General features: G+C 32.7%; 1 protein-coding gene across 1 annotated transcript; it reads left to right on the forward strand.

The window, feature by feature from the left end:
* The first annotated feature begins 6,887 nt into the window (after nucleotides 1-6,887).
* LOC132713523 (cytochrome b-c1 complex subunit Rieske, mitochondrial-like) lies at nucleotides 6,888-19,127 on the forward strand. Its single transcript, XM_060696165.1, has 4 exons — nucleotides 6,888-7,113; nucleotides 9,420-9,560; nucleotides 10,860-11,162; nucleotides 18,693-19,127. The coding sequence occupies exons 1-4, from the start codon at nucleotides 6,936-6,938 to the stop codon at nucleotides 18,851-18,853; spliced, it is 783 nt and encodes a 260-aa protein (XP_060552148.1). The 5' UTR covers nucleotides 6,888-6,935; the 3' UTR covers nucleotides 18,854-19,127.
* The last annotated feature ends 3,906 nt before the right edge of the window (nucleotides 19,128-23,033 follow it).

The following is a 23,033-nucleotide window of genomic DNA, read 5'->3' on the forward strand; positions in this document are numbered from 1 at the left end:
ACGACACTTGCCGCCGGTCTCACTAAAAAGCGTCCCGAAGAAATTTAGCGTCCCGAAGCGTCCTGAAGCGTCCCGAAGCATTATTGTTAATTTAAACAGTCAGAAGGGTTATATTTATTGTAAATAATGTATATTATTATGTATTGAGGTATTTATGGTAGAAGAAAATATTCTTACTTATCATTTTTTCTATTTATATAAAAAAAACTAATATACCTTCGACTCAAGTTCACTTTGCTCAAAAACCCACCGGTATACCGACAAAGCGTCCGGAAGGTTTAATGGTTTATGCTAAAACCAAAATTATTTTGAAATACTTCGTAATTTTAGTTAATGAAATAGTAATATAAGTAACAATAGCGCGAGAAAAAAATGTTTTCCATACATAAAAATTATCTTTATATGCGCCCAAATCGTACGTCTATCCACGCATAGTTCAAGTTGCGTACTGACTAACATAGCGTCCCGAACGTATTCATGGTTTATATTTTTATCTAAGCAAGATAAATCGTAATTAAGTTCTTTTTATGATATGTGTAAGTGACATTAAAAAGGAAATAAACATTTTCAATCCACAAAATATTATTTTACAGCGCGAAAAACAGACGTTCCCATGTTGCGCTAACAAAGCGTCCCGAATGAATTTAGCGTCCCGAAATTCATGAAGCGTCCCGAAGCATTATCTTAATTTAAACAGTCAAGAATGGTTATATTTTATTGTAAATAATGTATATTATTATGTATTGAGGTATTTATGGTAGAAAAAATAATCTTACTTATCATTTTTTTCTATATTTATATAAAAAAACAAACATACCTTCGACTCCAGTTCACTTGCTCAAAAACCACCGTATACCGACAAAGCGTCCGGAAGGTTTAATGTTTATCTGAACCAAAATTTATTTTGAAAAACTTCGTAATTTTATGTTAATGAATAGTAATGTAAGTAACAATAGCGAGAAAAATGTTTTCCATACATAAAATCATCTTTATAGCGCCCGAAATCGTACGTCTATCCACGCATAGTTCAAGTTGCGTACTGACTAACATAGCGTCCCGAAACGTATTCATGGTTTTTATTTTATCTAAGCAAAGATAAATCGGTAATTAAGTTTCTTTTATGAATACGTGTAAGTGACAATTAAAAAGGAAATAAACATTTCATCCACAAAATATTATTTTACAGCACGAAAACTGACGTTTCCCATGTTGCGCTAACAAAGCGTCCCCGAAGAATTTTAGCGTCCGAAAATGTCATGAAGCGTCCCGAAGCATTAATCTTAATTTAAACAGTCAGAATGGTTATATTTTATTGTAAATAATGTATATTTATTATGTATTGAGGTATTTATGGTAGCAAAAAATAATCTTACTTATCATTTTTTTTTCTTATTTTATATAAAAAAACAAACATATACCTTCGACTCCAGTTCACTTGCTCAAAAACCACCGTATACCGACAAAGCGTCCGGAAGGTTTTAATGTTTATCTGAACAAAAAATTATTTTTGAAATACTTCGTAATTTTAGTTTAATGAAATAGTAATGTAAGTAACAATAGCGAGAAAAATGTTTTCAATACATAAAATCATCTTTTATAGCCCGCAAAATCGTACATCTATCCACGCATAGTTCAAGTCGCGTACTGACTAACATAGCGTCCCGAAACGTATTCATGGTTTTTATTTTATCTAAGCAAAGATAAATCGTAATTAAGTTCTTTTATGATACGTGTAAGTGACATTAAAAAGGAAATAAACATTTCATCCACAAAATATTATTTTACAGCACGAAAACTGACGTTTCCCATGTTGCGCTAACAAAGCGTCCCGAAGAATTTAGCGTCCCGAAATGTCATGAAGCGTCCCGAAGCATTAATCTTAATTTAAACAGTCAGAATGGTTATATTTATTGTAAATAATGTATATTATTATGTATTGAGATATTTATGGTAGAAAAAAATAATCTTACTTATCATTTTTTCTATTTATATAAAAAAAACTAACATACCTTCGACTCCTGTTCACTTGCTCAAAAACCACCGTATACCGACAAAGCGTCGGAAGGTTTAATGTTTATCGAAACCAAAACTATTTTGAATTACTTCGTAATTTAGTTAATGAAATAGTAATGTAAGTAACAAGGGGGAGAAAAATGTTTCCAATACATAAAATTATATTATCTATATAACCCCCGAAACCGTACGTCTATCCACGCATGTTTCAAGTTGCTAACTGACTAACATAGCGTCCCCCAAACGTCTTCATGGTTTTTTTTATCTAAGCAAAGATAAATCGTGTTTTTTCTTTCTTGTTATGTGTCGGTGACATAAAGAATGAAATAAACTTTTCATCCACAAAATATCATTATATACAGCACAAAAACTGACGTTTCCCATGTTGCGCTAACAAAGCGTCCCGAACAAATTTAGCGTCCCGAAGCAGTTTCACTTTAAACATCGATATAATTAAAAGAAAGCACTATCCATTTAAATTTGGTTTTTTTTTTCTAGATGATATTATTCAGGAAGACAGTTCTTCTCTATCAAATATTATTTGATATCCAGAAGATTAAAGTAGACATGGACGTGCGCAGTTGATGACACACTCTCATATTCCTAAAATAAGGAAGCGTCCGGAAGATGTTATTGTAATCCAAAAAAAAGTTGATATTGTAATAAATTGTATATAGCCGAATACAATCATTATCAAGTAACATTTGTTTTTATGGATAATATTAATCGGTTCACGTTAGCAATGTCGCGCTAACAAAACGTCAGGAAAAAAACCCTGATATCGATAGTATTTGAAATAAATGGTAACTTATTGAAATCATTGTTTTTTCTAAATTGTACCGATCATGACATTATGTATTATCCATAAGAATGTTATATATTTCTATAACACTTATGTACATGTATGTAAAAGCAAAATTTTAATGTTTGTATTTATAAATATTTCATGGAATGCACGGGCTGGCAGTGTCATTTTTCCGGTTTTTGTATGTACTGTAGGTAATTATAACATTTAGGTGCACGAGCACTGTTCTTAATAATCTATAATTAATTGATTTGTGATTCATTGTCTCGCTCCTTAATGTTGATTAGTGTGTTTCATTTCATTGCAATCCTAATATCATTTTGTCAAGTTAATAAATAATATACATGACATCCCATCTAACAAGACTATTATCATTATGATTTGTTTAAATTGTCTAAATTTTAATTATTGTATTTCTATTTTTTTTAAGCCGTAAACGGAGTGAAAGATTGTAATCTATCGATAGATCGCTATGGATACCGCACTCCATCCACCCCCCGTTGTGTACGCATTACTGAAGAGTCCAGATAACTGCCTTTCCTAGTTTATTGCATTGTATATCCGGACATTCGTTCGTAAACTGTGAATAAGTTATGTAATAGTTTTTAGACATTTTTGTGTATAATAACAGTACATATTTGTTGTTTTATGTGATCCAGACCATCCTTGGCATCCGCTGTTCGCTTACCCTATAACAAGTAGAGAATCTGATAGCGCACAGCATGTGTGTGGATGCGCAGGCTGGTCTGGATCCATGCTGGTCGCAAACCCATTATGTTGGTTTTGTCATGGCGCGGCTCTTATCTAGTTGTTGACACTTTCGTTTTCGGGATAATATGCAGAATTACCCTTTAAATGGACTTTCCCAACAATATACAACAATATACATAGAACACATATAACATGATTTAAAAAGTACATTGCCACTCATATGTTGAGTTATAAAAGACTTTAGTAACAATTCAACGAATAAAGAGACGAACGTAATTACTGCTTTATATACTATATGCATGCTTATATCGTTAAAGCTAAGAAGCAGACGCTAATCGTTAAATAAAAAATCATTAAAATACACCATGAAATAAAAAAGTATGTTTCTCTTAGCTTTTAGGAAAAAAATATTATGCTTTAACTAAGTTTTATAATAAATGATTTGTTATGTTTAATTGCAGTATATAATTATATGCAAATAACTTACTTTCGATTTTGAGTAGGAAAGTCCACAAACAAGAGAATTCGTATAAATACATGTAACTAAAGTTAATCGTCACCCACTTGTATTTCGTAATACTTGTATACCGTTAATCTGGTGCAATCTTATAATTTACTTTAACTGATTTTAAATATTTGTTTACAAATTATAACAAATACATATATTTAATGATAAAGTAAGTTAATAGTAAGCATTATTTTAAAAACAAAACTTTATATAAACGACGTTGTTGTCAAAAAATATTAAAAGAAAATAAATAATTAAAATAGAGTTAAATTATCCTTACCCCATCAGCGGTGGGCATATGTCGTTGCTTTAGCACTGACACAGACCGGGAAGGTTTGGCACTGTATGATGGGGCGAAACAATTAAAAAACTTTATAACATTTTAACTATTTGGCTATTATATATAAATTTTAACTATTTTGCTATTAAATATAAATTTTAGGACTATATAATAAATAAATAGATAAACTGTATATTTATTAAATTACAAGTGGGTCAATAAATTGATAAAAGTCTAATTCTTAAAAGTAAATTAACAAAAAAAAAAAAAAAAAAAAAGGGGCCATGTAAGAGTTCCTCCACGTGGTGTGGCCTGGATACAGATGAGCATATGAAAACATATATTAAACATCTGTAACTGAACGCTCTTAAAACGATTATATTAACTGCGAGTTAACAATACTTCTCGGCTAATTGTAATTTGTAACACTTTACACTATACAGAATATGATTTGACTATAAATTGTATGTTTACAATTTTATGTTAAATAAAATTTATGTTATGTTATGTTATGTTAACTGCGAGTCAGTAAATATAATCTCCTATACTGGACGCTAACTTTCTTCCGGGCGCTTTGTTAGAGCGACATGAAATTACACGGGTAAACGTCAGTTATATAAATAGAAAAAAAAGATAAGTAAGATTATTTTTTCTACCACAAATACCTCAATACATAATAATATACATTATTAACAATAAATATAACCCTTCTGACTGTTTAAATTAACAATAATGCTTCGGGACGCTTCATGACATTTCGGGACGCTAAATTTCTTCGGGACGCTTTGTTAACGCAACATCGGAAACGTCAGTTTTCGCGCTGTATAATAATATTTTGTGGATGAAATGTTTATTTCCTTCTTTATGTCACTTACACATATCGTAAAAGAACTTAATTACGATTTATCTTTGCTTAGATAAAAATAAAAATCATGAATACGTTTCGGGACGCTATGTTAGTCAGTACGCGACTTGAACTATGCGTGGATAGATGTACGATTTCGGGCGCTATAAAGATAATTTTATGTATGGAAAACATTTTTCTCGCTATTGTTACTTATATAACTATTTCATTAACTAAAATTACGAAGTATTTCAAAATAATTTTGGTTTAGATAAACATTAAACCTTCCGGACGCTTTGTCGGTATACGGTGGTTTTTGAGCAAGTGAACTGGAGTCGAAGGTATGTTAGTTTTTTATATAAATAGAAAAAAATGATAAGTAAGATTATTTTTTTCTACCACAAATACCTCAATACATAATAATATACATTATTTACAATAAATATAACCCTTCTGACTGTTTAAATTAACAATAATGCTTCGGGACGCTTCATGACATTTCGGGACGCTAAATTCTTCGGGACGCTTTGTTAGCGCAACATGGGAAACGTCAGTTTTCGCGCTGTAAAATAATATTTTGTGGATGAAATGTTTATTTCCTTTTTAATGTCACTTACACATATCATAAAAGAACTTAATTACGATTTATCTTTGCTAAGATAAAAATAAAAACCATGAATACGTTTCGGGACGCTATGTTAGTCAGTACGCAACTTGAACTATGCGTGGGTAGATGTACGATTTCGGGCGCTATAAAGATAATTTTATGTATGGAAAACATTTTTTCTCGCTATTGTTACTTACATTACTATTTCATTAACTAAAATTACGAAGTATTTCAAAATAATTTTGGTTTAGATAAACATTAAACCACCCGGACGCTTTGTCGGTATACGGTGGTTTTTGAGCAAGTGAACTGGAGTCGAAGGTATGTTAGTTTTTTTTTATATAAATAGAAAAAATGATAAGTAAGATTATTTTTTTCTACCACAAATACCTCAATACATAATAATATACATTATTTACAATAAATATAACCCTTCTGACTGTTTAAATTAACAATAATGCTTCGGGACGCTTCATGACATTTCGGGACGCTAAATTCTTCGGGACGCTTTGTTAGCGCAACATCGGAAACGTCAGTTTTCGCGCTGTAAAATAATATTTTATGGATGAAATGTTTATTTCCTTTTTAATGTCACTTACACATATCATAAAAGAACTTAATTACGATTTATCTTTGCTTAGATAAAAATAAAAATCATGAATACGTTTCGGGACGCTATGTTAGTCAGTACGCGACTTGAACTATGCGTGGGTAGATGTACGATTTCGGGCGCTATAAAGATAATTTTATGTATGGAAAACATTTTTTTCTCGCTATTGTTACTTATATTACTATTTCATTAACTAAAATTACGAAGTATTTCAAAATAATTTTGGTTTAGATAAACATTAAACCTTCCGGACGCTTTGTCGGTATACGGTGGTTTTTGAGCAAGTGAACGGGAGTCGAAGGTATGTTAGGTTTTTTTTATATAAATAGAAAAAATGATAAGTAAGAATATTTTTTTCTACCATAAATACCTCAGTACATAATAATATAGCTCATTTATAATAAATATAACCCTTCTGGCTGTTTAAATTAACAATAATGCTTCGGGACGCTTCAGGACGCTTCGGGACGCTAAAATCCTTCGGGACGCTTTTTAGTGAGACCCCTTGCCGCAAGTAATTGACCTTCTTCCGTCGTAGGACGTTTGTGAAAAATAAAATGATTTCAATACCGAAATCAGCGGGTGTTACCGCAGTTTCACAGATTGTAAATTGTACTAAGACTTCAGCAGCACCCGTTATTTTAAAGAAAAACTTATATAAACGTAATGTATTCCTTCCTACGAAGAAACAAACTTTACCAAGTTCTGGCATCGCTGCTTTTGTTGAAATAGGAGGTAAATTCTGGGAATTTCTTATTATTTCAATGTCTTATTGCAAAACCGTTATTTGATAAGTAATCTGCCTTGCAAAGGAAGCTTTTTTTTAAAAATTATGAGACAATTTTATTTTTAAAGAGTTGAATAGAACTTCAACAGGGTAAGAAATTTGGAATTACGGACGGGGCGGACTGTGAGACAGGGCGGACCGTGTCTCAAGACTAGGCGGACCATATTTTGGGACAGGGCGGACCGTCACTCGAGACGAGGCGGACCGTGATAATAAGTATTTGTATGTGGTCTAATGTAATAAAGGAATTAAATTATTGATGTTTTTGTTCTTCGTATTTATATTTCAATGCAAATATAAAAAAAAAATTAAATACAGTAAGTTTTAAAAGTCCTTTGATGTGTCTTATTGTTTATTAACTCTATTTCAGTGTTCCTTTTATTTCATGTGTCTGTGCTTATTATGTAATTTTGATAAAAGAGTTTTGTTCTTTAAATTGTCACTTCATTCTTGTTATTGTGTTGTATAGCAAATAATTTTAATGTGATGTAATTCGTTTCGTTATCATTGTTATTTCGTGTATTGTACAACAAAATATATGTTTTTTATGTGTCTAATTGTTTAATCAATTTTAGCAGCGTTAGCGCCTTATACAAACAATGACATTGTAACATCCCGATCAGGGCCAAAAAACCCTTCTTTGTAGAGGCCGAATATAGGCTGCTTCCCCAACCAAACTAGCCTCTTTTTTTCCCCAGTTTGGTCCTCAAAATTCCCCAGTCTTTTGAAATTTCTCATAGAATTTAGAACAAAACTAAATGATGGTGTTGAATTAAGGTATTTTACTACCTTATTAGTATTTCCCAGTTCTTTTTGCTTTTCTATTTTGAAGAACTTGTTAAAATTTTGTGTTAAATTTGAGACCCCTTTTCCCAAAGTATGCCAAAATCATGCATATTTTCCCCAAGAAAAAGGCTGAGGCCCCTTCCCCAAACATGGTGTTTTGGCCCTGCCGATAATTGGTCGATTATCACCTTAGTAAGTCAACGCAGTTACAAATAATTTCTTGAGAAATATACTCTAATATACTGAAACAAAAAAAACCAAGTTTGAATGTAGATATGTTAATACAGTTTTTCAATCCTTTTGAAACTCGATTTTTACTCGGGCTTTTATACGGGGATTAGCTGACCGATTTTGCAAACAAAACGAGTTTTACAAGCTACTACATGTATACAAGTGTCTACATCTAAGTGATACCCTTGAACAACTGGCACATACTTTGCGAAAGTTTCTTTTTGGTTCAGTATATATAATGTTACATAATGTTACATAGAAAGGTTTAGATTCAAATATTATAAAGAATACCAAAATCGTCCACAATTAAAAACTGTAAATACTTTTTTAAATCTCGGTCAGCCTCGTCTCGAGTGACATCATCCATTCAGCAAATTAATATACAATTACACATGGACTTTTAAAACTTATTTTATATTTTCACTTTTATATTTGCATTGAATTATAATACGAAGAATAAAAACCTCAAATAACTTAATACTTATTACATTAACCCACATATAAATACTTTTTTAAATCACGGTCCGCCTCGTCTCAAGTGACGGTCCGCCCTGTCCCAAAATATGGTCCGCCTAGTCTCGAGTCACGGTCCGCCCTGGTACGGTCCGCCCTGTCTCACGGTCCGCCCTGTCCTGCAGGCAGAAATTTGGATTTGAATATATCAAGTTTGTTTAAAGAAAAGCCCTGGGGTAAAAATTGGCCTAGTCCCAGGGAGTCATTGTTTTTCCCTTATGTATATAGTAAAAACTTAAAAAAAAGTCTTTTTATAAAAACCCAAAGAGCTAGAGCAAAGATACTAAGCATGAAATATCTTCTAGCGAGTGTCTACCAAGTTTGTTTAAATAAAAGCCCCTTAGGTCTAAATTGGCCTCTCCTAGGTAGAAGGGGGGGTTCATTGTTAAATTTCCCAATATGTATATAGTAAAAACTTGAAAATCTTCTTATAAACACTCCAAAGAGCTAGAGTTTAGATATTTATCATGAAACATCTTCTAATGGGTGTCTACCAAGTTTGTTCAAATAAAAGCCCCTGGTTTAAAATTGGCCTTGGCCAAGGGGCCTATATACAGGTGAGCAATTTCAGGGCCATCATGGCCCCTTGTTTTCAAAAGCTGTTAATGTAAAAAAAGATTGTTTATATCCCCAGATTAGCTGGGAGAACCCAAAATATTTCAAATCCGGAGTATGTTTACTTAGAACTAGAAGAAAGTATATATTTTTGCTATATTGCTAACAGGTCCATGCCAAGTGAGGTTCTCACACACTGATGTCAAATTTCCAGACTATGATGTGTACAGAAAGAAGGGAAATATTGACAAACATGATGTCAACAGAAGTGAAACACCCTCTCGTACCTTCTCATATGTAATGGCTGGAGGTATAATTTTCTTAATATTTTTGTTATCTTCACAAATGAACCAAGGCTTATGTCACTATTGCATATTATTTGAAAAAAGTTATTTTAGTGCTCTAAGTTAATTACCTTTTTTTAGGACATTCAATTTGAAATTCTTCTATATTAACTATGTTAAATATAATATATGCATAAAGTATTTATAGAGGTTAAAGGATTATAAGCAATAACCTTTTTAAATTTGTAAATTGATTATGAACAAATGTACAGAATTGACTACAAGTGTAGCTCATCAGCGTTCTACATCATTACATGAAGTTGTAAGCGCATGAACGAAATTTAGGTGAAAAAAGTTTGCTTTGTATTACTATTAGTACATGAGTGTGATATATTCTTTCATACATTGAATGTGCAGTAAATATTAAATTTGCACAAACTTTTTTCCCCCAAGTCCCAAATTTTAAATACAGTAGACAGATTGAGAAACAGCTAGGCCTCAGTTTTTACAAATAATAAGTATGTATTGTTAACTTAAAACTAAGAAGTAGCTTCCTTTGCCTTTTCCAAATAAAAAGAAAAAATAGGAAGTAATCATGATTATCCGTGTAACAGTAATGTAATTCAATCAATAACCTGGAAAAAATTAGAGTAATCCAATGTAACTGTAATAAATAAATTTAAGGAGTAATTGTTATGTAATCAGTTACAGACGAAAGTAATTTGCCCCAAGTTTGTATTCAAATGGGAATTCTTTCATGTGAATGAGGATTTATGAACTTAGATAGTAGATCTACAAAATGCCAGCCTTACCTTGCAACTTTTTCTGAAAACAAATGTCATTGCAAGCATAATTCACATTGAATTTCATGAAAATTAACTGAAAAAATTCCAATTGAAAGGTTGTTTGCAGAATGAAAGGATATTACTTTTATTGATATTTCATGCTTTATAAGATATAATATATATTATGTACCTTATGTAACAAAGTGTGAGTCAGTGTTTAATACTCATTGAAGATTTGTCATAAAGTAGCCAGCATTATGCTGTTAACTCTCTTGTTAGTAATGATTATTATAAAGGATTTTTGGCAGCAAATTTTGCTGCTGTTGTTTATTTTGTGGGCCATGGGGGTTTCATGGAGTACTAAGAGAGTACTTTTACCATTCTGTTTATTAATGCATTTATATTTTGGAAACTGCATCAAAGTTAACTGTCCACTTTATTTTTATAACAAAGAAGTAAATGTTACAGTGGATTGAAATTGATAAATTATTTTTACAACAATAATAAAGTTTTAATATTTTAATTATTTGTACACTATAGCTGGAGCGCTGGGAGGCATCTATATGGGAAAAACTATAGTGGAGAGGGTGGTAACAAGTTTAGCAACTACCAAGGATGTTTTAGCCTTGTCCAAGGTAGAAATAAATTTATCTGAAATACCGGAAGGTAAAAATATGGTATTTAAGTGGCGTGGAAAGCCATTGTTTGTAAGACATCGTACAGCGGAAGAAATTGAGACAGAACAAAATGTAAATCTGGCAGAACTGAGGGACCCCCAGCATGATAGTGACCGAGTACAAGACCCTAAATGGCTGGTCTGTCTTGGAATATGCACTCATTTAGGTAAGGAATTCATGTAAAATATTTGTTGTATATTTATATAAGTTAATAACAGGGGTCTCAGTAGCCAAGTGGTGAAAGTCACTGACTAAATCACTTACCCCTCACTTCTGTGGGGACAAATCCTTGGAGGGATTTTGGATTCTTTCATGTACATATTAGAAAGCTATCTAGCTATCTTCAGATGGTCTGTGGCTCTACTAAGTTTTAAATACAAAGGGCATTCAAACAAACAAATTTACTATTTAGTAACTTCTGATATCAATATTTTCTTTTTAATGAGTTGTATTTTTCAGTGAAGATACCCTTGGTCATAAGGGAAAGAAATAATTTGGATATCTTTAAGTTGCACATTTGCAGGATAACTATTTAAGAATTTTAGCTCAACTTCATAAGGTTGTTCAAATTTATTTGTCATGACACCTATAAGGGAGCTATACTGAAATCTTGGAGAAACTCTCTAAAAATAACCAACCAACTGGGTAAAACATGATGTATACAGGGCGTCAAGTTTCCTATAAATTCCTATATATTCCTATATTTTGGAGTAATTCCTATAAATTCCTATACAGTGTTCAATCTAGAGCGCGCCATTGCGCCATTGACCCCCTGAAAAGACCGCCGGCGCAAAACAAATTAAACTGTGGGCCCGATGGGCGCACTCATAGAAAATGCCCTAAATGACATTAGAATGCTTTCTTAAACCTGATTATAAGTACATAAAAAAAGTTTCTTGTGAATAATATTAATAAATACTGAATTCAAAACTGAAGTTTGTATAGAAAAACAAGAGCATGTTAGTAAGATAGTTTTAAAACCTTGATCGCTACGCTCTCTCGGCCGGGGTCTGTAAATACTATGTAGACTTTTTCTTCGTACCATAACTATTACTTACTTTTGAGTCACAGTTTTTATAAACAAAACAAATCGTCACAGATAATCCAATACGTGCGTGCAGTTATAGTTTTTTCACGGTCAAAACAAATAAATATGTCATAACTTTCCGGAGGAAAAAAAACTATATATTTGTGAAAAGTGCGAGATAATTATAGAGAAGTGTGCATAAATTATTACGAACACGCCTTCATCCAATTAAAAAAGTCTTAAAGATGGAGCTAATCAAACACAATTGGCTAGGGGGTGTCTGACAATTGAGTAAATAAACTTTGATTGGTCTTTGGCTGGTCGGCGCTAAAACATTGTGCATATCATTAATCAATACACGTGACGTAAGAACTGCTGCCCTGACAAAAGATCAAAGGTACCGGTATGTCAATATACATTACCTTAGCACCTGTTGACACTTAGTTTTTCGTTTGGATATATTGAGAAGGGTAAATGTTTTTAGCGACTATTGTAAGTTTATAGTCTTCATCAACAAAGCTAATTGGGAAATATGATTTTCTTTTATATACATTTTGTATCGGGCCCTGATTAAAAAACTGAACATTATTATCAAATATCCATGGTAACATTAAAATAAGATTAATATGTTTCTTTGAACATTATGTCATCGTTTCTTTACAAATCAGTTCTTAAAATTGAGCCTGTATCAACGCTAACAGAACTCTCAAAAATGGTCAAAATAATGTCATTTTTTTAGTGAGTTGATTGTTTTCGAATTTTGCAATTGTTTTTAGTCTATATATGGTACGTGAACAAGTAACTTAAAAGATACAATACCTTTTTTTAATTTGATGTTTTTTTAAGTGCGGGCCCCCTTTTTTCTCAAATGACCCCCTTTTGAAAAGTTTACTGGCCCGAAGGCCCCCTGGGAATTTGTTCTAGATTGAACACTGCCTATATTTCCATGAAAATACCAATATTTTTGTGAAATTCCTATAAATTCCTATATTTAAGGGTAAGCAAGAAATATTGGATTATGGAGCAAACCCAGTACTGTATATTACAAGCAGTTTGTGTCATCTGTTTGTATAATGTGCAGCATTTACTTCAAAATCCGTCTTTTTTTTAAGTGTAGTGACCCTGCCCAGCTCAGCTAGTCCAGTTTTACCTTTTGGGTTTGTTTGAGGGAAGTCAAACTTTTTTGCAGGTGAAACTGTCCTATATTTTAACAAGTATTCTGTTTCAGGATGAGATATCCTATGCTCAAATTTGATATTAGAAAATATTTATTATTGCTACACAGTCTCTTTATAAATATAAAATAAACATGTTTTGACTTCAAACAAAGTAGATAATTATGCAATGTTTAAAATTCTTCACACTATAGGTTTTTTTTAAAGAAAAGGTCAACTTGACCTGTTGAATAGATAGCTTCCCGTACATGGTTCATTCATTTTTTAAGTTAAAGTTTCATGGATTTCAATAAATTTCTGTGATTAAAATATTTTACTCAAGGATGAGCATAGTATATCATTAACAAGGATAAACATGCCTATGGATAAAACAAAGTTTCAGGAACGGTGGTTAACTGAAATAAATTCAAATTGAAAAAAGTAATACAGTCATTGTGTGTTAAAGGTAGTTCAGATCATATTGTTAGGTGTACCCTTTGTAAGACAGAAATCAAATGTGACAATAGTGTACTGTGTAATTAATCAAATACTTCACCATGGGAAATGGTCACAACACAAGAAATTAAGTGAGTAAATTCTTTCAATAAAACAGACTAAACTAACATTCAAAGTACAGCCTAGCGCATCTTCAAACACAGCAGAGAGTGAAAGGTCAGGTCAGGAAGCTCAGGTACTGCTGTTGGTTCACCAAAAATAACTTATGCTTTACCTAATGAAGATGTATTACATACCAAAGTCATTTGGGGAAGAAAGTGTGCACCATTCATCTCATTCGAAGAAGCAGAAGTGTGATTAATTTAACAGCATTTGACCTTTTATGGTTGCAACACAAACATCTTAATCAAACAGGTTGTCAAATGTATGTTACAGTAGGCCAATGTAGTTAGTATTTCTGGTTAAATGATTATAAGCTTAACAGTTACCCACTATGATTAAAATAAGTATTTTGGCATAATGATATGAATGGACACAAATACAGAACAGTGCCTAGTGCTTCATTTACTGATTTATGTTAGTTTTCCAAGTATGTTACTTTATTAATTGTCATAATTTTATTGAAGTATTGAAAGTTATTACACCTGTTGTAACTTGTAAAGAAAAGGAGAGTGTCGTGGGTGGAGGAGGAGGTTTTAAAGTTCAGAATTTCTTCGTTTTTCTTGTCCTATATATTCCTATATTTCTGGGAAAATGGTCCTATATTTCAGAGGTAAGTCCTATATTTTTAGGACCGAAATTCACTTGACGCCCTGTGTATAGCATACTGCTACATACATAACCCTTTGGTTTGTGGAGGTTAAAGTTGGAAATAATACCCAATTGTAACAACTTTCCATGAAATAAAGTAAATTACAATGTATTTGAGTCTATCAGAGTCATTTTGTTGTAATCTTATTTTCCTCTTAGAAAGTGTTAAATTTGAACATATGGCAGTTTGAATGTCAACTTACTTATTAATTATTTAATTAACAGAAATGATATTCAGGGGCAGCAAAATCTGATTTTGACTTACTTGCCTGTTATTATCTAAAGCATTTGTAAAGTTGTCCATAGGATATTAATACAGTAAATTCTTGAAAATTTCTACTTGTCCGTAAGGCTGTGGGACAACCTTGGCAATATGGACAATTGATTTTGTGGTTCCTGATATTTTAGCATATTCTACACTGTAGTTTGTTTTTCTCTCATTAAACAAAGACTAAGCTCTTGAATGTGTTTTTGTATTGAAAAAAAATTAATTCAAGTGTGGTAGACTTTATGCAAGAAATATTTTCTGACATGGCATTTGTATTATCCAGTGCTCCATGCCGGCCGATGAACAGATACCGTTAGGACAGTAATCTGACCAGGCACTATAGTGTTGTACCATTTCGCCCCATTAAAGCAAAAAGGTACCAAGCGACATTTTGGCCAAAAATGCCTTTTTAACATTTTTCATTATGTTTTACTGTTATCTTTAATCTGTAAAAATATCTCTGTAGTATCATGTTTATTTACAGACATATAAGGTTATGTAAAAAGGTACAATGTCAATATTTTCCCATTTAGTAATGCAAAAAGGTACCATATGTATACCAGTTTAAGCAAAAAGGTACCAAGCGTCACATAGTACCTTTTTGCATTGAATGACTATATAAGTTTTGAGCACTTATTTGAAAGGAAAAAGGAACCATGTGTCACATGGTCCCTTTCTGCACACAAAGAATTTACGACCCTTATGATTATTTTATATATTAAATTGTTTGCTTGGTACCTTTTAGCTTTTTAATGAATACACAATCTAGATATTGATAAGGACATCAAATATAACAATATATCCCAGATTATTGTTTCTGTTTTAAATTGAGAAATGATAACAGTGTGAAGATAATGATGTATAAATGACTTCTTCACAAAAACGTGGATGAAAAAAGAAAAGTAATTGACTATACTCTTGCCAACAAGATACATGGTGTATATGGAAGGAGAAACATGGCAGGGAAGTGTACATCTGCAAATAAACTAGACTATGATTATGATACACTAAAATTAGTAAAACAGCATAAAGAGTAATTTCCTAAAATGGAATACAATACAAGAAAAAACTGAAAGAAACAATACCTATCTCATGACTATGACTAAAACATTAAAAAGATGTGGAAACTGTAAACCATTGAATGTGAAACGAAGGGAAATAAAACCTGTTAAGCAACATACATATAGGAAGATCTTTTGTGAAAATTACAACCAATCATTTTCCAAACCCCCAAAAAGACCAATGTTCATTATATACACTGTACAATAGAAAAAGGCAGTAGGCACACTAGATGGCACGATCAAGGACAAATATATTGAACATCAAAAACAGAAGGAAAATTCACAAGAAGAAAAGGTTAAAAATAAAGTTGGAGCAAAAGGTGACACATGCGTTTATGTTGCATGCTTTAATCTCAAGGCCGTTGTAACAACCCCTTGCTCATTAGTGAGTGAGCTTTACTATTCAAGAAAACTGTTGCTACACAACTTGACAGTGTATTCCTTATGAGACAAAAATGTTGTATTTCATGTATGGGATAAAACCAACTGCAAATAGAGGCATGTGAAATAGCTTCCTGCTTAATAAAAAAAACCCTTTTCTACTTGCCAGAGTGGTAATGTCAAATAAGTCATATATTTTTCAGATCCATACGGGGGACAAAACAGAAATTGATTCGTAGCTGCGTCTCTTCTTTTATATTATCACAAGTTCCAAGTTTAAGATAGATCATCACAAATTTCTTGTATCGGGTCACTCACAGATGGAGTGACAATTTTACTCTTGAAAGGGCAAAGAAAATAACTCCTGTATAATTATGTATCATTCAGTTGTGTTCTCTTATATCACTGGTCAGAAAATCACAGCCATACATTGCTGTGCCAATGAAATATAACCATGTTTTTGATTTCAAATACTTCATTGAAAAACAGTGTCCGAGACTCAAAACATACATTGAAGGACAAAGAGTAAAATGACTACAGGTAAAATGGATAAAGGTACCAAAGGAAAACCCAAAGACAGTATTTGTAAATTACAGTTTCAATGCTGAAGATTTTATGGAAATAGAAGTTCAGAATACAGAATCTAGACAGAAAGAAAGAATCAGTGGACAAATAGTGAACAAGATATGAAGTTATGATACCAAACGGTCAGTTTCTTTTCAAAAGAAAAATGACTTGGTTACTTTGTGTGCAAAGGAAATTATCCCAAAAGAGTTCCATAAATATAATGCCACTTAGCCAACATACAAGAAAGAAAAGGGTTATGTCACAATCGAATCGGAAGAGAATGATTCTGATTTTGACTAAGAATGTAAGAGATTTTGACATAGGCATTGAGATTGATCACAGAGGAAGACTTTCAAAGCATGCAGTGTGATAGTTGTATCAGACGTTTACTGAAAACACAAGAATTTCATATTATTATTTGTATGATTGTAGAATAAAACTGTAATTTTTGATTTTCCCTATATGCATATAGTAAAAACTTAAAAAATCTTCTTTTAAAGAACTCAAAGAGCTATGGCTAAGATATTGAGCATCAAACATGTTCTAATAGGTGTCTACCAAGTTTGTTCAAAGAAAAGCCCTGGGGTCAAAATTGGCCCCGCCCCAGGGGGTAATTGATTTTCCCTATATGCATATAGTAAAAACTTAAAAAATCTTCTTTTAAAGAACCAAAAGAGTTAGATCTAAGATATTTAGCATGAAACATGTTCTAATTAGTGTCTACCAAGTTTGTTCAAATAAAAGCCCTGGGGTCAAAATTGACCCCGCCCCGGGGGTCATTGATTTTCCCTATATATGCATATAGTAAAAACTTAAAAAATCTTCTTTTAAAGAACTCAAAGAGCTATGGTTAAGATATTTAGCATCAAACATGTTCTAATAGGTGTCTACCAAGTTTGTTCAAATAAAAGCCCTGGGGTCAAAATTGGCCCCGCCCCGGGGGTCATTGATTTTCCTTATATGTGTATAGCAAAAACTTAAAAAATCTTTTTTGAAAAAACCCAAATAGCTAGAGTTAAGATATTAAGCATGAAACATCTTTTAGTGAGTGTCTACAAAGTTTGTTCAAATAAAAGACCTTGGGTCAAAATTGGCCCCGCCCCGGGGTCATTGATTTTCCTTATATGTGTATAGCAAAAACTTAAAATCTTCTTTGAAAAAACCCAAATAGCTAGAGTTTAGATATTAGGCATGAAACATATTCTAGTAAGTGTCTACCAAGTTTGTTCAAATAAAAACCCTGGGGTCATAACTGGCCCGGCCCCAGGGGTGTCATTGTTTTTAACTATATGTGTATAGTAAAAACTTAAAAAAAATCTTCTTTTAAATAGCCCAATGAGCTAGAGCTTAGATGTTTAGCATGAAACATCTTCTTATGGGTGTCTACCAAGTTTGTGCAAATAAAAGCCCTTTGGTTAAATTGGCCCTGCAACGTTTGGGGGGGGGGGGTGGGGGGGCCTATATACAGGTGAGCGACCTCAGGGCCATCATGGCCCCCTTGTTTGATATATTCGACAGCAAATGTTAAAAATCATACAATGCAAAAAGGGGCCAAGCGATCATATGGTACCTTCTTGCATTTGTCGGTTAAAATACTTATTAGTGCAAAAAGGAACCATTTCCTTTAATTGATTAATTATCACTAATTAGTAATATATAAGCTTTCCAACTTTTTGAGCATGTACATTCAAATATTATCTAAATATATGTGAAGTTTCTTTGCCATGTTGTAAAAACCTGATTTGATATGGAACTTCAAATCTTTAAACGCGATTTTCTCGAAAACATGAAAATGTCACTTGGTACCTTTTTGCTTTAATGGGGCGATTTGTAGCTCTATTACTCTGTACTTTAATATTGAAATCCATGTTTAAACTTCAAATAAACTATTTGAAACTCAAAGCAGGGATAAATAATAACACAAATTCATCAGGTTTAGGGATATACAAACAAAATTTTTCTTACATTTTAGGGTGTGTGCCAGTAGCTGATGCAGGTGACTTCGGCGGTTACTATTGTCCATGCCACGGATCCCACTATGACGCTGCAGGAAGAATCAGGAAAGGCCCCGCACCTCTGAACTTGGAAGTTCCATTCTATCAGTTTGAAGATCAACTACTTATTGTTGGTTAAAAGTGATAATTTTTAGGTCTTAGGAAAATAAATTGAAGAAAAAGAAAACATGTGAAAGATATTTATTATATTATGAAATTGTGGAATTTTATATCATTTTTTTATTGACAGGCATTGGAATATACTTTAATGTTTTCTCTCATTTAATGTTGTTTTTTTTGTGCAGAATGGAAGAACAGACAAAGTGTTGATAATATTTTGTGATGATATTGACTCCTTTTAAAAGAAGTACTTTGTGAGAATGATGTTGAATAGAAAATGTTATTTAAAATTACCTGATTGTTTCTTTCTTTCTTTGAAACTATGAGATGATAACAGAAGAAGGTAAAATTGTGCAGAGGTCAAGCTACACTTATACTTGTCTTAACAATACCCAGTGGTCAGAGATAAGCTTCGTGGCCACATGATTATTTTCCATTATTTCTCAAGACAAAATTTATTTAATCCCTAGATATTGAGTAGTCATTAGATATTAAGTGACCTTTGTAGAAATTACCCTTAACCTCCTGGAACTGCAAGTGATTAACCTTTGCCAGCAGTATGATTATATACTGTTGGTAGACAAGTCATTTTTGTATTGTCAAAATATTTGATTTGTTCCCAAAATAGATTTACATCTCCATACAAACTGCTTTCCAGATTAGCAAGAATTTGAATTGATTTTTATAATTTGAATGAGAACTTGCAATGCATTGTGCACCTGGAATTAAAAAAATACTATGGCCTGGAAATCTACAATGTATTTGTATATATTATGGAGAAAAGAATGTTACAATATGTTCTTGGCTGTTGTCAATCACACTTCATTCTTTACACAGATTTATACATGTCAAGGAAACTAGTAAACTTAAAAAAGACCCCCTCTAACTACAGCATCTTCATATTACAAGCTTTCATGGTAATCATGGACGGACAATGTGTACAATTAGAGGTTTCAATGGTTTTTACAACAGAGAGAGATCAGTAAAGGTGGGGAATACTGGCATATACAGATCCATATGTTGTTCCACACACACATTATGATACTTATTACATGCAATCTTGCCATTGGCAATTAAATTTAGCGAGCGTTTATATCTTTTAGTTATCAAAAAAGGGAAACATTTCCAGTTATATCATATGCAATATTTCAGTTTCTGCAGAAGTAACCAGTCCTTTTGCATTTACAGAGGTATACTCTCATAATGCAAGTAATCTCATGATGAAGTTTTTTCCTATGGTATGATTGGCAATTTGGTTATCATCATATTTACTGGTGTTAATCGAAAAGTGCTTTCTTGAGACTATCAAGTTTTGATTTTTTTAGTATTAAGCACACATGTTTATACTGTACACATTTCAATATAGCAAGAGTCTAGGTGAGATATTACAAGAGATAAAACAAGTGTTTCAGTGGCATCAGAAGACAAATACTGCCGAATGCTCTTGATCTTAAAATAGTTAAGCATAGCAGTTTTAAATTTTCGTTTGCTATGTTCTTTGAAATCTAAGAAGGCACCATGATAGGCTTAACATTGTTGGGATTCGATCTAATCACCACAAATTCTAGTATCAATTTCTTTGTGCTACACGTCTCTAATTGTTGACGGCTTATATACAAAATAAACTCAGTCTTTATGGTATTCATTTTCAACTTGTTTCTGTTCATCCACTCATTGACGGCGACGGAATTTTCGAGGTCTTGAATTGCAGACGCTTCTTCTGTTGGTGGTTTAAAGCATTTGTTAGCGGGATGGTCATCAGCAAATCCAAAAACAGGGATAGATGGTGTCAAAATGTCAAAAATCATCTTCGTATAGGCCAGGTATAGCCACGGGCCCAAATGACTATTTTGGGGGACACTACAGTCAAACTTTCTCACTAATGACAAGTTAATCTCCCGACATCTGCGTAGTCTTAAGAACGAGTGTACACATCTATGGGCGGAGTCGCAAATACTGTACTGAAACTTGAGAACATCACGTCAAATGCTATTGTCAGCAGTGTCAAATTAAGCACTCGGATCAAGAACAATTATAACAGTGATTTCCTGGTGTTCCATGCCTTCAAAAACAATATCATTAACAAGTCTAAGATGGGCAGACTCACATGTGTGGAACTAGCGATATACCGACTGATTAGTTTGAAGGAGATTGTTGTCGCTTATATTGTTCATTCAGTCGGTAAAGTGCGGCTAAATCTACCAATTTTGATAAGAATTATAATGTACTTACGGTCCAAAGGTCTGCAAAAATTAATTCAAGACCAGACTTATTCAAAAGGGTTCTGACCATTGCCTGAGCACTTCCATTTGGTAGGAAATATACCTTGTGTCAGAAAAAGATTAAAGAGCTTGGTGATTATTGGTAAGAGCTAATCAAGAAAAGATTTCAAAACTTTTGTCGGCACTATGTCAATGCAACACGATTTATCTATAATTGATTAATGAGTTTTTATGCCCCCAGGCATATAGTAATTGAACCGTCTGTCCGTACGAGGTTATCCTAGAACGGCAAGTTGGATTTTTCTTAAGTTCTACCTGTACCAATGGCTTCTTAGTTTACACACTTACTAATCAATACAAAGTACATGATCTGGGAAAGTTACATAACTCTGGCTTTCATATTTACCAAGTTATTGCCCTTTTCAGCACTTAGAAAATGAATAATGGTTAACCTAAAATGGCAAGTTGGAAATATCTTAAGTTCTATCTATACTAATGGCTTTATAATTTCCACACTTACTTATCAATACAAAGTACATCATATTGCCAACTGTGTCATCCATATTTCCCAGTTATTTCCCTTTTTTCACTTTGAAAATAGGGCCTGTCTGGTCAAGTTGGATTTATCTTAAATTTCTCCTAATTGCTTAATTTCTGTAATGATATCTTTCATATTTAGTAGGTGGATACCTTTGATGGTCCTCTAATTTTTTGTGGAGTAAGCGGTCTCTAGGGTCAAGGTCAAGGTCACTGGCTTAAAAAATAGATATAAACATTTTTGCTCATACAGCCTTTATTTTTTAGTTGATGTCTTAGTTTAATACAAAGATGCCAAGGGAGGTCCTCCTTCTTTGGGTGTAGTAAGGGGTCATTTGGGACAAGGTCAATGTTACCAATGTCAAGGTCACCAATGTTAAAAATAGATTTTTACAGGTGTATTAACCTTATTCTATAGACAGATGTTATTTATAATTGATAGAAACATAAACTTTGATGGAGTTAGTGGTCAGTTGGGTCAAGGTCACCAGTGCTAAAAATAGATTTTTACACATTTGCTAATACAGTCTTTATTAAGTGACAGATATATTTTATATTTGGTAGGAAGATAACTTGCATGGTATTCATATTTTTGTTGGGGTAGGGATCAGTGGGTCAAGGTCACTTGTGCTAAAAATAGATTTTTACAATTTTTGCCCATACAGCCTTTATTCATTGACAGATGTATTTCATATTTGGTAGGAAGATAACTTGCATGGTATTCTTCCTTTAGATGGAGTATGGGGTCAGTTGGGTCAAGGCCACCAGTCCAAAAATTTTTACACTTTTGCCCATACAGCCTTTATTTATTGACAGATGTAGTTCATATCTGGTAGGAAGATAACTTGCATGAAGCAATGACTTGGCAACTTATATTTTTCACAATTACAAAATGCCATGACTTTGTTAAGCTATATAACTTGTGTTTACAATTTTTTGGCAATTTTCTGTCCATAACTGAGTGAATGGGTAAACATTTTTTGAAATATTGCTACTGACAAGAATCTGAACCGGGGGCATTTGTGTTTAACAAACACTTTCTTGTTTATATCTCGTCCTCGCTTAGCTTTATAAGGAATTTTAAAGATGGTACATCTCTAACACAAGGTTTAAGATTTTTAAAATCTTTCAATAGTTCTCGAATTTTTGCGTTTTTGCCCATAAAATGGTCTACAAATTTGTCGGTTAGAAAGTTCTTATTGTCAACAGGAGGCATAGGATTTTCCAACTTGCTACCGATGAGATTTTTCACAAATTGATAAAGTTTTTTTTTTGAATCACCTTTTCATTCAATCACTTTTTTGTGCACCCACTATAGGGGGGAGCATTAAATATACCTTTGTCGTCCAACCGTACAAAGGTATAGATACTTAGGTGGCTATGGAAACAGTAGGTAACAGTAAATTTTCTTTGATGCTATTCATTCAGTAAGCTCTTATG

Source organism: Ruditapes philippinarum, unplaced genomic scaffold (genome assembly GCF_026571515.1).
Source record: "Ruditapes philippinarum isolate M1 unplaced genomic scaffold, ASM2657151v2 ctg4188_1_1_1_1, whole genome shotgun sequence".
In the NCBI taxonomy this organism is placed as follows: Eukaryota; Metazoa; Mollusca; class Bivalvia; order Venerida; family Veneridae; genus Ruditapes; species Ruditapes philippinarum.

Bases quoted from the DNA above. Each gene is read 5' to 3' on its own strand.
- LOC132713523 (XM_060696165.1), top strand. From the start codon at position 6,936: ATGATTTCAATACCGAAATCAGCGGGTGTTACCGCAGTTTCACAGATT. The intron at 9,561-10,859 runs GTATAATTTTCT...TGTACACTATAG, and splicing joins CTCATATGTAATGGCTGGAG to CTGGAGCGCTGGGAGGCATC. The intron at 11,163-18,692 runs GTAAGGAATTCA...CTTACATTTTAG, and splicing joins TGGAATATGCACTCATTTAG to GGTGTGTGCCAGTAGCTGAT.